General features: G+C 54.0%; 1 protein-coding gene across 2 annotated transcripts in view; it reads left to right on the top strand.

The window, feature by feature from the left end:
* The window catches only part of LOC119093982 (nephrin), a 42,613-nt gene extending 41,106 nt beyond the window's left edge, over positions 1-1,507 (top strand). For both annotated transcript variants that reach the window (XM_037217027.1, XM_037217026.1), the window contains one exon: positions 69-1,507. In XM_037217027.1, the coding sequence (XP_037072922.1) occupies positions 69-236 (168 nt within the window). In that variant the 3' untranslated portion in view covers positions 237-1,507. The remainder of the gene's footprint in view (positions 1-68) is intronic.
* The last annotated feature ends 14,069 nt before the right edge of the window (positions 1,508-15,576 follow it).

The raw sequence follows: 15,576 nt of genomic DNA, 5'->3' as shown, positions 1-15,576 counted from the left end.
CTGTAGGGCTAAGATCTGGGCACAGGCCATGCCAGTTTGGGGCGTGACGTTTCTTTGCTGGTCCTCAGCCGGTGTACCAGGGGCCGTACTTCAGTCTGCCCCGCGAGCCAGGCCAGCGGTCCTGCAGCAGCGAGGCGTCCGAGGGGCGCTATGACGTCACTCACTCCGACTCCTCCACCCTGGAGGAGGCCGCTCCGCTCATGGCCGCCTCCGACCGGCGCGAGAGCGTCGTGTGATGACGTCAAAGTAACGCCATGCGTGTTCCGGTCTTCAGTGCCGTGTTGCGGTGGCACAAGTGGTGACGACGCACGTGGTTCCAGTCCAGACTCAGCTCTGTCGCTAACTGTGGGACAAATTCCCTCCCCGCTGGTACGTACCAGACCAGTGTCGCGGTGCAGTCGCGTCAAAGTGACGTCAGAACACGGAGCCGAAGAGACGGACATCCCGCTTGTCGGAAGTCGTCCCGTGAAATGACGCCTGCTTCCGTCGGACGAGGCTCTCGCTGAATGTGAACCGTCGAGTGGTGCTGCGATGCTCCGATAATCCGACGTCCCGTCACTTCCTTCAGCTGCCGGCGGGCAGGCGACGGTGACCACGTGACATTGGACTGATAATGTGCCGCGGCAGCGCGTGGCAGCCTGTCACACCGTGCTGACATCTCCGGTCCCGGAGATCGGCAGGATGGGTCACCGTAACCTTATGCCTTCACCACGGGAGGGTGTGTTGGCACGGCGCTGTACAGTTACATGTACTGCTGTGGACGCTCGTTGGCCTTGGAAAACCCATGGTGGATGTATTATGTCCCGTACCTTTTTTGTGTCGGAAGGCGCTAGCCAGAGATGTCAGAGTAGGTGGATAATGCTAGCTGTTTACTCGTCGTTATTAGTCTACAGCTTCCCGATGGCATTGCCTACCTATCAAGTACGTTTTGTCTGGTATGTGTCGTGCGATGAGTCTCGGTGAGGCGCATGTTTTTGAGGCGGCAATGTACCACGTCCTATGTCTACCTGGCGCAAATGGATCGACGTACCCGCGTATCGTGAGTGTTAATCTGCCTGAATGATGTCTGCGATAACCATGATGTTGCGTACGTTAGATCTCTTTTACCGCAATGATATTGCCTTTGCATACCTTATCGCCGCCGACTATGTGGCCGCCGCTGCCTTTGTAGCAATGCGGCCAGCTACTGAAGCGCGCATCTTCCCGAGCTGATGAGCTGGCGTGTTTCCCCATTCTTCCGGGCTGCTCCATCGCGCATGCGCCGTGCCGTCCGATATAGCGCCGCAGGCGGCGACCTGTTGTATAACCCGTGCGCCCCCTCTCGACGGGCGGCGCTGCGGATAGCTCGACCTTCATGGAAGGTCGCCAGAGCCTGCCGCCCAAGCTGCACCCGGACGCCAGCGCGTGCCATTCGCCAATGTCTGTGATATTAACACGCGTCGTGCGGCTCGCTTCGTCCGCGCCGTGCATGTGCTTCGACGCCACTAACCCGCGAGGAATAAATACTCGGCCGGTGCCAGCTGTTGGGCCTGCGAAAGGCAGCATCTTCCCGCCGTCGGGCTATCTCCCGGCAGGATCGAGCTGGCGGGACATTTACAGCGCCGGCGAGCGCCATCAATGCGTAATGCCGACAATTAATTTGGCTGCAGGTCTGACGACCACCCAGGGTGAGGTAACGCCGAAAACAGGCGCATGCATCACGCCCTGGTGCGTCGGGCGATTGTGGGCCGGCTGCCGGCGGCGCCGGCCGGAAAACGAGCGGGGCCACGCCGCCGCCGCCGCCCGTGCAGCGGACCAAACCTGGTCCCGGGGACCAGAGGGTCCGACGCTGGCGCTGAGGTCTGGTCCTTGGCATCGCGCGGGGGCTGGATATGAGAGGTCTAAGGCGGTCTGAGGACGGGGAGGGGGGGGGGGGCGTTTCTTGGCTCCGGTCTCTAAAGCCGACTTGGTTCGAATGTTGACGGGCTTGCTGGAGATTGGAGGACCGAATTCGCGCAATTCGCCTCTTCCTGCCATTACAGGAACATTCTCCTTCCTCCACCACCGCAGGAATTCCGTGGCAGGTGCGGTCGCGCCACAGCGGCGTTTGTGGCGCACCTGACTGACCGGCCCGCTATCCGCCACGTGATCGGCGGCAAAAAGCGGCGCGGCTCGGCGGTAGTCGGCGCGGCTTGTTAATGCCGTCCCCGCGCCGCGTCCGTATCGCGCGATCGGTTCCAGTTCCAACGCACCGTCATTAGACCGAATAAATCGCGACAAAAACGAGGCTCGGCCAGCGCTCGAGCGCGACGCGGACCGGGTCTGCCGCGGGCGGCGCGGCGGCGTGGCAGAGAGCCGCGGCCTCTGAAGCCTCAGGTGCAACACGCGGCGAGCAGCGGCGGGCAGGGGCTCACACGGGCTGGACGGGAGCGCCTCCAGCGGGGTCCTCACTGAAACGTGCCCGGCCTTCTCAACATGGGTGCTGCGTGCTCCGGCGAGCAAGCAAGGAACAAGCAAACAACTTACATAGTTCGAAAAAGCGGACAGCTTTACGACCACCCATCGAGAGATTGCTTACGATAGGATCAGTTTCAGATCAATACGACTGGTCAGAACTTTGATTTGTTATCACTGTACGACTTCGGACAAGTTCCAACCAGTTTGTAATCTCCATACGTCACGAGGCGTATACCATGCGTGAACTGCTCGCGTGGCATGGTGTAAACCACAGTGTTATACTTAATTCAGATAACTTACAAGGAGAGCAATGCTCGCGTCACAAGGTCATCGATGGATGTTTCGAACAAGACTCTAGCCAAAATATACGCAGGTCATCCCTGCAGGCGTTACTGCAAAAGAAGACGTACAGATTAGTGTCTAATCGCCCCAATTACGTCTGCGAGAAAATGAACAACGCACAGGTGTCGCGGCGACGCTATCTGGATCGAGCGAGTGTGCCAGTGAATCAGACCTAATTAGCTTAACTGGCAGTCATCAATTTACTGTCCTAGTGCAAATAACTGAGATCACTTTACCACCGGGTAGTTTTGTTCGTGCTGCCACTTGTACAGTTCCTCCCGGCGCTAAAGCTTCTGCCCTCGATTCCGCAGCAGCGTGCTCTCAAACCCAGTATGCCGCTGAACTCGAGCCGTATCTTCCACTCGATCCACCTGAGCTGTCAACAGGCGCGGGCGTAAACCACGTGCGGGCCGCTCGCGCACCGCATACCGATTAGGCCCCGCAGCGCGGCCGCTCTGCCGCGTAGCCGCAGCCACTGCCACAACCAAACCCGAGACCGCAGCTCGGCGCCGAGACCATGGGAACAAGCGGCCAGTCCCCTCCTCGCTCGCTCGCGCGTTCGCACCTCCCGCGCGGCAGCTTGCAGGGCGTTACGAGGGGAGTGTCGTCGCTGGCTAGGCTGCGCTCGCGCCGCCGCCGCCGGCGAGTGGGCCAGAGCGGGCGCCGACAGTCCGCCGGCGTCTCAATTACTGGCCGGCCGGCGGGCAGCGCGCGGACCCGGGGCGCCGCTAACGAATTCATGGCGCCCTGTTTACCAGGCGCGCACAATGCCGCCGCCGCGGCCTATTATGCGCGGCCGAGTGACGCCATTCAGAGGCGGCGGCAGCGGGGGCGGCAGCTGCCCGGCATGACCCCCGCTGCCTCCCCCGGCTATCCGGGGGGGGGGGGGGGGTATAACAGATGGACCGACGTGACCCTGCACTGAACGACGACGGCTGCCGGCGCCTCCGGCGGCCCACCAGCACCGATGTGCGTGGGCGGGTGGGAGGACAGATACAGAGGCGGGGGCATTAGGGATTGACGTCCCGTCCGCTTTAATCAGCCTTCATTTCGAGGAACATCAAACGTCATTTCTCCATAAAAGAGGACGCATCCGTCGCACGCAGAGCTGTCACACACCAAAGGATTGCGTCAGTAAATGCATTCCCCTCCTTCCGGCGCCTTGGGTAAAGTGCAGAAACTTGATCATTCTCAGTTCTCGGGACGATCGATCTCATGGGCATAACTTAGTCCGGACATAACTCCCCAGGTGAATCTCGGGGGGTAGCGAGCGGAATTTCTGGCGCCTGCCGAGCGGCAGCCCACCGGACGCGCTCTCCCGCCCACGTGCCGGGCGGAGGCGGGCGGGCTCTTCCTCTCAGCTTTTCGCCGCCGTCCTGGCCTCGCGCCGCGCCGGAAACGCCGGCGGCCCAGGTGCGGCTCCGGTCCCGGCGGCCGCCATAAATCTGCCGGCACATTCAGCGTCGCGACTGGCGGAGCGTCATTCAGAGGACGGGGAGGCCACCTCTGGTCCGGTCCGGTCCGGCCCGGTCCGGTCCGGTCCGGTCCGGTCCGGTCCGGTTCGGTCCTGTCCCGCGGCAGGCCTCCCCTGCCCCGGCGCGGTCGGCCGCCCTGCCAACCTGTTATGGTCAATTACGTGGCGGGCAGGCCGGAGGGAGGCGCTCGATCCAATAGAAAACGATAACTCGCTGGAAACGAACCGCCGCCGGCCGTTAAGGAGGGATCTCGTCGGAGAGGCTGCGATAGCCGGCCCTTGGGCCTGAGAGCCGGCCCCGGCCGGAGCACCTGCTTCTACTGCGTCTCAAACAGGGCAGGGTGCAGCGGAGATGATGAGAGGTGAGAGCGGTCCTCCGATATATGGCCATCTGCAGAGGGGCGGGGTTCCGCTGGAGGCACGCGCCGAAGGCACCAGGCATTTGTTTTCGTCTGGTCGTCTTTTGTCTGGCAGCACATTAATCTCAAGAAGTTATGTCCGCACATACATTCGGTCTGTTCCCGAGGGCACTTTGGATTATTTCCACCTCGCTGGTGGCAGGCACCCATACATTTATTGCGGTTCCATGAAACTCTTTCGTGAACCCATTGCACCGCTTCGTCATCTCAATGAAGACGTGACAGATTATAACCTAATGCAAGATTAAGCTGATGCTATTATCTCAATAAGAATTTAATTTCAGGTCACCTACCTTGCTCTGCAATTATTCGGCCAAATTGGTCAGAAGCTTTGTTCCAAATGGATTGCAGGGGACCCTTGTTCCATTTTCGGCCGCCACCACAGGTCTGAGCTCTGTTGCTTTTGTTTTCCTCGGTACCACGTAAAAGTATATCACGGAGCCACGCACCACACTCCCTTAAAACTTGCAAGTGTCTTTCCATTACGGAACAGGGCATCACAATTAAGGTTGTCGGCGAAGCATCGCGGTATTCTACAAAGTTCTTATTCCTCCTACAAGGAAGTCAACAGAAAAGAAGTTTCGAATAATATGCATGTAAGCCAATATTTCGTGCACAGCACATTGTCGAGAAGAAGCATGAATTTCAGTCATATGTCTTATTTTTCAGAACCGAATTTATCTATTTCTCGCATTCACGATATGCTGTAGAGAAAATATCGCCATATAAAGATCTCCTTTGAAATATTCTGTTTTGCTTACTTCGAGGGAAGGACGCACGCTGTAAATTTTCTTCGCAATAACGCGAAGACAAGTGCCTATTGTTGATTAAGCGTTTTGTCTTCACGAAATTATATCATCTAGTGTAACTTCTAAACCAGACGTACCATGCCAAGTTCGTCCTGTGGAGGGTACATAGCTTTCTGCTAGTAGAAAAGGGGACTTCGTGGGGGTTGCGAGAAATGGGCTGTGCCCGAAACCCAAACGACGCAGTGAAACATCAGACATACGTAGAGTTATGATAAACGGGCGGGGGGGGGGGGGCGTACAACGTTGACAAACGGGGGGTAAAACGTTGACAATAAATAATATATGTATGATATATATATATATATATATATATATATATATATATATAATTCACAATAAAACGTTGTAAGGGAGGTAGAACGTTGACTATCACAGAATAATGTATGCTCTTCATTCCGAGTGGCGAGGCTTACATCTCCTCTTTTTGGTTTTAGTCTTATTTACAGGAGCGAAGCCAGAAGCTACCAAAAGGTGCAATTCGGTTTGCATTTTAAAATCAACGAACTGAAAGAAGGTAGCGTTAAATGACTGCATGAAAAACCGTAGACGTTTTTCATTTTGCAATGGTTTAACAGACACTTCCAAAACAGATAACACCCAGAGGTTTTGCCACGCTGTTTGTGGATTCTACAGAGATGTTGAGGCTTCCATGAGCGAAGACTGTAGACTGTGATGAGGCTGAAAACTCGTAGCGTAGTCAGTCCATGTTCAGTTGACGATGTTCAACCTGCATTACGAATCGGTTAATGAAAAAAAATATGTAGCACAGTTTTGAACATGAGCGCTTGCAAGTCTTAGACACAAAAATCTCGAGCCCCGGTTTGCAGTTTTCATAGACCGCACAGCGTCAGCCATGGGACTCACACTTCCCACGTTAGGACGAAAATGATAACTGATCTGAAATAAAAACCTTGGATTGCCTTGAAACATTGATTAATTCGTTTAGTAGTTATTCGGGGCCAGTGCATATATATATATATATATATATATATATATATATATATATATATATATATATACATATAGGTATATTTTGCCTGTATATTTTTCTTATACACAGACCATTCAGGCGAACGGCATGTTGTGTTTTGAACCAAGAGATGTGTGGCATCTTCTGATAATTTTTAGTTTAACGTTTCGGATACATCTTATATCCATTCTCAAATGCTCCATTCTCAAATCCTCATGCCAACAACTGAAACATAGAAAGCATAACATAAAACATGAGCATGCAAGCAACAAAGAGCTTCTCATGGAGTTACGCTCATCACCGCTTCGGCCTGGCAAAAACAGATTATTCCCTAGCGGTGCAAAAAGCATCATGAACAACACACACTCTGACCTATACAATCAACATAACGAATCATAACGCTGCATACTGATGACCTATTCTCGTGTGCTTTTATCAGCGTCGTGTTTCTTGTCTGTATGATTTATTGGTGATATTGCTCCAAAGAAATTATGAATGAGTGTGAATAAATAAACGTGACTTATAAATGAATCATGGATGATATGAATGAAATCATGAACGAATCAGAAGGTGACACATGTCTCTTGATGGGTTACTTTTTAATCTACCAGACGATGAGAAAAGTAATGTTCAAAGTTGGAAAACTTAATCGGGAGGCATTTAAAGCACGGAATGTCGTTTTGTTTAATGGTCTAACTGCGTGTATGTAGATTCGTGAATGTCGGCAGCCTGTGTTTTCTAACACATGTCTCCGTGAATATGGTAGCATATTGGGCATTTGTTTGCTTTTTGCCAAGGTTTTCTGGTCTGCTTGGACTCATTCTAACATCATTCGAAAAGTTATTGAGGATGGCACCTTGTTATTACATGTCATTACACTCTTGCATCTAATTATCGCGTAACGTTTCTTTAAATCTATCGGCATCATCGCATGTACAAAACGGACACAAAACACGATAAAATGCGTTCGACAGCGTCCCGGATCGATAGAAAATTCAACTCGTGCAAAATAGATCTCTCTAAATACGAAGTCACCTCTAAAGAAACGACGTACCGTTTCATCTATTAAACGTAGCTATGACAACGAATAAGTTACGCAGTGTTTATGGGCACTTACCCGTACCCGTGCAAACGGACAAGGATGGGACAAGAAACTGCATACACGACATACCCTGCAGCTGCGGAAGATCGCGCAAAGGCGACGCATGTAATCTACCATTAGTCAGACTCAAAATCAGAAGAAGTTTGGCATTGCAGAGCACGTGTGTTTGGAAGGAAAAAACGGGCAGGGTACGGTTACTGGATCTATAGGTTATGTGAGCCTGGCAACCAATGACGGTACTCGTGGGAGACTAGATTTCCCACTGAATACGACGTTTTATCGGCTAGATTGCTAGGCTAATACAGCTTTCCCCAATATTACGGCCTCCTATTAAAAATGAATGTAATACAATCCAAAAACTTCAGGTCAGGGTAAAACAAAACACAAACATCGACAGAGAGCCGCACTGGGCGGTACCAGATATCAAGGGCGTGGAACACACTTGACTGGCTCCAATTCCGATACTGCAGGCCCAATATCAGCATCAGCCCAATACGGCTTCGCGTACTTAGCGAATCCACCAGAAATAAAAGAGGCAAAAATTCCACAAAAACGACCTTTTAACGCCAGATCAGACATCTTTCGTAGTCATATATTACATGGATTATCCTTCTACAGATCGCAAATTGCAGGTTTGATGCTTGAAGCCGCGAGGAACATAAAGCGCTGCAATACAGGCAAGGAGGCTCTGTGCCTGACGTCCTCAGCGCCCTCTCGGCACCGACTGTTGCCGGTCCCGTGAGGACGATTCGAAAAAGGGCCGGCCGAACGCTGCGCACGTACGCTACCATTGACGAGTACGATTATTCTGAATAATTATTTCCAGCAGCACTCACAGAAATGAGCTTATAACACCCTAGCCCACCCTGCCTCCACCGTTGTATCGTCTACCTAAGCGATACATTATTTTGAAAGCACTATGTTCGGCAAGGCACGGGTGGGTTCCATGTGCGAGGGAGGAGCAAAGCTGCACTCACGGATCGCAAGCACGGATGACCAATATCGAGAGAAGTACGCTTTGTTAGAGAGGTCCGTAAAGGAATGTGGTATGCCGCAAATTCGTTACACGCAAAAGAGGTGCCACTTTATCCTCATGATTCATTTTGTATCCTCCTTTTTGTCAGGGCTTTTAATCAGTAGTAATCATGCAGTAATTCTGGAATGTTTGCCTTGAAGCGAGCTCTTTGCGGAACGTATGCCACGTAATGCTGCCTCATGCCAGGATAGAGCTTCAGGCTTTTGAACCAAGCCCCATGGCCGCCCAGAAGGATATCAGAATGTTAGCGATGTAGCGCTCCGAGGCGATGTTGACAGGAACCTTGATATCGTTGGCAAAGCAACTTCTGCAGAGTCCCGATTTGACGAACGTTAAATCACTCACGCCTGGCATTATTTTTGTTCGAATTTTGCCATGGAATCGTCATGGAATGCCCATTAGTCTTGACTGTGCGAGAATTGCATTTATCGTTGTCCTACTAAAGCGTGGGTTCACTTTTATCTGGGTCACCCGGTATGCACGGTAGCGTCACATAGAGACAGCCTGTTTCATCTCTCTAAGACTTTGCAAACCTAATACTGTTGCGTTGTTAAACCGAGATTTTACGGCACAATTGTGAAACCTCATTCAATGTTCCGGGTGTTCTTTTGCACGGACAAGAAGGGATGTGTTAACACCATAGCTTTCGCAGAACTGGAGATCATAAGATGTAAACACCGCTCTCCGCATTTGTGAATAAGAACTGCTTTCTGGGTAGCCTCAGTGTGTGCCGCATTTTAACGCGCTAGGGTGGGGGCGCCAATTTTTTAAACAAAAATTTGGTTCGTGCATTTTGATGGGATGTATTTCTGGGGTGAACGCCCACGCTAAGCCCTACCTGTTGCGTGAGGCTGACCCCACAATCCGATCGTACAGCACTCTTACCGTGTCCTACCATTCTGCACCAGCGGGAGGATTTGCTGAGAACGCTCAACTTGCCGCAGTGTTCGGCACTGCCCGCCCTGCCCTCTGACGTCACCTGACCGTCAGCACAGCCGCAGTGTTCGGCACTGCCCGCCCTGCCCTCTGACGTCACCTGACCGTCAGCACAGCCGCAGTGTTCGGCACTGCCCGCCCTGCCCTCTGACGTCACCTGACCGTCAGCACAGCCGCAGTGTTCGGCACTGCCCGCCCTGCCCTCTGACGTCACCTGACCGTCAGCACAGCCGCTGTGTTCGGCACTGCCCGCCCTGCCCTCTGACGTCACCTGACCGTCAGCACAGCCGCTGCCACCGGCCGCAGCCTATCCCAGCCTGGCACAAACGGCGAGCGCCTGCAGCGACTCGAACCCACCCCGACCCTTGTGAGCGAATGGGAAGGCCGACGCTCCTACCAATGCGGCTATGGGACGGGCCATAGTGCATTTCGGGACGGGATAATTTAAAGTCCGGTTCGGCGGTATGTCCTGCACCTGGCTGTACCACCAAAAGTGGCGTCGGGTGTGCAGTGTGCTCCAAAGCGAAATAAACATCGTGGTGTTGTTGATAATTGTTGTCTGGAGAAATCTGACCATGAGCACAGCTTATGAACGTCGGGTTTCCTCAAACTAACGAACTCATTATAATAACGTCGCTTAACCACGACCTCCTAGCAAAACGAATGTTAATTATTTTCAATGTGACAGCTCCCAACTCATAGCGTCCAAACACTGAGAGCTCCAGACTGTTCTTGCTGATGCAAGTTGAAACGCATGACTAAGTGTTGGTCGCGCTACTTTTTCAGTCGCCTTGGGACCGTGCAGTCACTACCTAATCTTATCACTAAATAGTCTTTATCTTCTGTGTCCATTTCGTTATTGGCAAGTCCGTTGAGAAGGTCGTGCAGTTAAGTTTCATGTATTATAAAGGTACATCCTGTCAGCATACACAATTTATTTTATAGTATCTCGTCCGTGACTCTTTTCTCGGTATCAAAGCAATTTTGGAAACAACCAAATATATAAAAAGCGATTTAATGCCGGCACCGGGGACACAAATTAGAGTGGCCGAAATCTGGGAAAAAATTAGGACTTGGAAAAGTTAGTCAACATTACCGGCTCAGCTCCACCCAGCAACCGATTTTAGAAAGTGACACCCCTGCACCTGATCAAAGCATTTTGTCTCTTCGATATCGGTTGGGCATCCCTGCGTGCCAATCGGCTCCTCCAGATGTCAACGGAGGCTAGTTATTGCCATTCTCACTTGTGATTGTGACATTGGCAGAGCGCACTGACAAAGTTCGTCAGATAAAGCTGCGGTAAGAAAATCGTTTTTAATAAATCAACAGAGAAACGTGTTTCAAGGAAAGCTGGTACGTTTGCTGCCACGGCGAGCCGTGATATTAGGTCTTTACGGTGCGCTACTGAGGCTATATCACCTTGCCTTTGAAAGCTTCATTCCTTGCTCGCTGCGGAATCAGTGGAACTGTGACGGGTCAGGTCAGCCCCAGCCAGCACTCAGCGACGAACGCTCCCACGGGAGGGATCCAAGCGCGCGTTCCAGTCTAACCTTTTTCCAGCCTCGCCCGATCGTCAGTCGAGCTCGCTCTCAGGAGAGCCTCAAAGCTGAGGGCGGTTGAGAGCGGCTCCCAGCTGAGGGCGGCTGAAGGCTGCTCCCAGCTGAGGGTGTCCCCCAGCTGAGGGTGACTGAGAGCAGCTCCCAGCTGAGGGTGGCTGAGGGTAGTTCCCAGCTACGGGTAGCTGAGGGCAGCTCCCAGCTGAGGGTGGCTGAGGGTAGCTCCCAGCTACGGGTAGCTGAGGGCAGCTCCTAGCTGAGGGCGGCTGAGGGCAGCTCCCATCTGTGGATATCTGAGGGCAGCTCCCAGCTGAGGGTAGCTGAGGGCGTCTCCCAGCTGAGGGCGGCTGGGGGCAGCTCCCAGCTGAGGGCGGCTGAAGACCGCTCCCAGCTGAGGGTGTCTCTCAGCTGAGGGCGGCTGAGGGCAGCTCCCAGCTGAGGGCGGCTGAAGGCAGTTTCCAGCTGAGGGCGGCTGAGGGCACCGGGACCCCATCCAGACCTCCCGAAATCGACGAACCGTCGTCTCCACACGGTGCCGTGAGCTGATCGCGGCAGGCCATCACATTCCACAGCCTCTGTCGCGTCAGGCCACGACACTTCCACAGCCTCTGCCGCGAAAAAATCACCATACGTTATGCGTTTCCATCGACGATGGGCTGCTGCGTATGGGCTCTCCACTCGATGCACATTCATCGCGTGCGTAGGTAACACCTTTCAAACTGTTATGCTAAACAGACGTAACGTGCCGTAAAGGAGCGTGTGCTACACGCGGCGCGTTTTTGTTCGCAGCCACCATGATCTACATGGCTGTATTTCATCCCGGCACAAGGACATGTGGTAATGTGTTACCTGACGCCGTGGACACGGGCTGGTAAAAAGTGCGCAGAGCGCCCCTGGCTGCGTCACAATACAGGCGTCTCACAGGTGGGGACAGGCACCAGAGGACGAAATGGTGGTGTGGTGGGCGCCGGGGAAGGCTCTTCAGTCCCCAGGAGGCCCCGTTTGAGTCCCCAGGATATGACAATCGCGCTGCGAGGGAGGAAGGGCTACCTCCCAGCTGCTACTTGCAACTATGAAAGACCCTGTATACAACTCTGTAACTGTATTATTATCATTACTCAAGACTGTGCCTAGCTACGTGTGGTCCAGGCGCACCCCTGTGCCTCCAGGAACACTGGGCTCAAGTGCTGAAAGATGTTCTTATGCATAATCTGATTTCAGAGGCTGAGGGCGAGTGAGGGTAAGGCAGCGCCATATTCACGATGTCGATTCACATTTGTAAGTAAGGCCATTCGCATATTCGGCTTCATCGTTTCAGAGGTTTTAATATATATATATATATATATATATATATATATATATATATATATATATGACTTATTGTGTGTCACTGCCTTAAAACGTCTTTTATTGCGGAGAGGGCGACTTGCCTATCGCTACTTCGACGCGTGCCAAAAAGAACTTGTCTTGTCTATAAAAAAATTTGCCTTCTAGACAAGACGTACATTATTTAAGTGTATTACAAACAACTTTAAAAACCCGTAATGCAACGCCTCAAGTACCGCATAATCCCAGGCACGAAACCAACCACAGCAGCTCGGAATAACTACTTCACCTCTGCCATTGCCAAGCTCCCAGACTGGTCTGAACCCGTGGCAGAATGCACCTTGCGTCCGGGCCGGCCCTGGTTAGCTCGGCAGTTCGGTCTTGGTCTGCGCATGTTCACGAAGGGCGTATATCTGGCGTCACCGATCGAACTCATATAAATGAGCTTTTTATTATTTCGGGCCAGTCATGTGCGAAGCCTCCATGCTAGACTTGCTGGATAAAAATGTGTCGCTGACCCCAATAAAACTTCATCAAATGAGCTGTTGCCCGCTGAGCCACTCCCTGCCTGCTCCCCACCGTCCCAACCAAGTCCTGCTCCCCCACCGACCCGCCCACGTCCTGATCCCCCACCGTCCCCCCCCCCCGTGTCCTGCCCACCACCGTCCCACCCATGTCCTGCCCCCCCCCCCCCCCACCCCCCCCCCCCCACCTCCGGCGGCCCGCTCGCGTCCTGTTCCCCCACCGTCCTGCCCACGTCCTGATCACCACCGTCCACCCATGTCCTGCTCCCCACCGTCCCAACCACGTCCTGATGCCTCACCGTCCCCCCCCCTCATGTCCTGCTCCCCACCGTCCCAACCACGTCCTGATGCCTCACCGTCCCCCCCCCTCATGTCCTGCTCCCCACCGTCCCAACCACGTCCTGTTCCCCCACCGACCCGCCCACGTCCTGATCCCTCACCGTCCCCCCCATGTCCTGCTCACCACCGTCCCACCCATGTCCTGCCCCCCCCCCCCACACCCCCTGCGGCCCGCGCGCGTCCTGTTCCCCCACCGTCCTACCCACGTCCTGCTCCCCCACAGTCCCGCCCACTTCTATCAGGGATATCTCATGCTCCCGATTCCGACTAAACCCCGGGCCCTTTCCTCTGACCCTTCTCCGCTGCCCTCCCGCCCCACCTGACCTCACCTGACCCGCCCTCCCCCGCCCTCGCCCGGTCCGCGCCGCGGCCCGGCAGCTGCCCCTGCTGGCGGCCCTCCGCCGGCCCCCGACGCGTCATCACTCAGCTGACGCCAGAGGCGCGCGGCTCGGCGTCAGATTTACGGCGTGCGGTGGCGACGGTCGTCACCTGGCTAGAGCCGGCGCCCCCCCCCCCCCCTCCCCTCCCCGCCGCTGAACGAAGGACAGAGGAGTGACTGGCTCTCGGGAGCGAAGAAGCGCGTCCCGTAGAAACACGCTTCCTCTCTGACCCACCCCCATGAAATAGTTGCGGAAATGTTGCAGCTAAAAGAACCAGTGGTGGGTAAAGCCAAAAATATGCGCAAGCAACGCCTGTATGCTCCTTGGACGTCGTATGTTTACCATCTGAGTGGTTGTGTTGGGCATGTACGGCCATACAATTTGTCATTGACACAAGCCATTGCCCTTTTTCTTCGGATCAGTTGCTGTGCGGCTCTCATTTTCGGATTAGTTAAAGTCTTGGAACGATGAGCACAAATTACATCCTTTTTGTGATAATGTATGCATTATCTTATATTAAATTATTTTTTTATTTGTGATAATGTTTGCATGTCCTTATGCTCTGTCATGCAAATGACTCCTGCCAAGCATTGCAGTTCCCGAGCGAAATGTTTGAACATCCTGAGTCCCTTTGGGCGTTAAGACATGTAAAATGCCAAGTTACCCTTCAACGCTTACAGACCGGCTCTAGGCAGAGGGAGCTTCCGCAACATTTATCAGATCCAGCGGAGCTGCATTGTGTAAAACACGGAAACCGCAGACAATCAGCAGCGGAATTAACAACTTTGTATGGATAACAAGGCCTGCAGCGTATCCAGACAGCCACTGGAGACGGATCCTAATTTCGCAGCGGCAGGCTGCATGTATAACTCACCATCACATTTGCACAAATTGCACGCCATCAGGGCATGCAGTCGGTCCGATCCGGCGCGGTCGTTAGGGGAGAGTCCCCCGGGGAGTCACGCTGGGCCCGCGCCGCAGCGCCCGAGTATTCTGAGTGTGTCCTCGGAGACCGTGGCCAGCGCGGGAGGAGGCGAGGACGCCACGCAGGAGGAAGCTCCTCCGCTCCCTCGGGCACTGCCGGGTCGGGCGCCTACAAAAGCTTTATGCTGAGACTTTGTCCAGACGGTCAAACAGAATGCATGATGTGGAGCGCGACTGAAGTGGTGCCGCGGGTTGCTTACGTTCCAGGATCTCCGCCGCTGAATACACGTGCGGTGGTGGGCCGCGGAGGGAAGCCCTTTGATCATCGAGGGCCAAGGCAATATGGTGCAGCTCTCGTATTGTCGAGGCGAAGCCAGGGTCCGGAGATGCCTGCGCTCACTCTCCAGCACACCGCTCCGCTGGTATTCTCCGCAGCACGTCAGATTACTATGGAAATTCGAGATGGCTCAGCCTCAGTTCATCTAGAGTAGCCGAGGTCTCAGCGGCCCACCTTCGGCGCGCAGGTCGGCTGTGAAGGTCACCAGCGGTGCGCAGAGGTCTCAGCGGTCCACCTTCGGCGCGCAGGTCGCCTGTGAAGGCCATCAGCGGTGCGCAAAAGTTTGGCGGTCCTGGGGTCACGGATAGGGAAGGCCAAGATCACACTTGCTTTGATGAAAGATCAGCTGTTTCCCATTCGTTACTGATGAGGCGCACCTGATTTTTTTTTCGCACGGACCGCGAGTGGACGCCGCCCAAGCCTTCTTCGTCGGCTGATGATACAGATGTGCAGGAGCAGCGAGCCTTTCGCCCCCGTCCCACAGATGTGCAGGAGCAGCGAGCCTTTCGCCCCCGTCCCACAGATGTGCAGGAGCAGCGAGCCTTCCGCCCCCGTCCCACAGATGTGCAAGAGCAGCGAGCCTTCCGCCCCCGTCCCACAGATGTGCAGGAGCAGCGAGCCTTCCGCCCCCGTTCCACAGATGTGCAGGAGCAGTGAACCTTTCGC

Source organism: Pollicipes pollicipes, unplaced genomic scaffold (assembly GCF_011947565.3).
Source record: "Pollicipes pollicipes isolate AB1234 unplaced genomic scaffold, Ppol_2.1 Scaffold_4002;HRSCAF=4701_pilon_pilon_pilon, whole genome shotgun sequence".
NCBI classification, from domain to species: Eukaryota; Metazoa; Arthropoda; class Thecostraca; order Pollicipedomorpha; family Pollicipedidae; genus Pollicipes; species Pollicipes pollicipes.
This window is presented reverse-complemented; position numbering and strand designations above follow the sequence as displayed.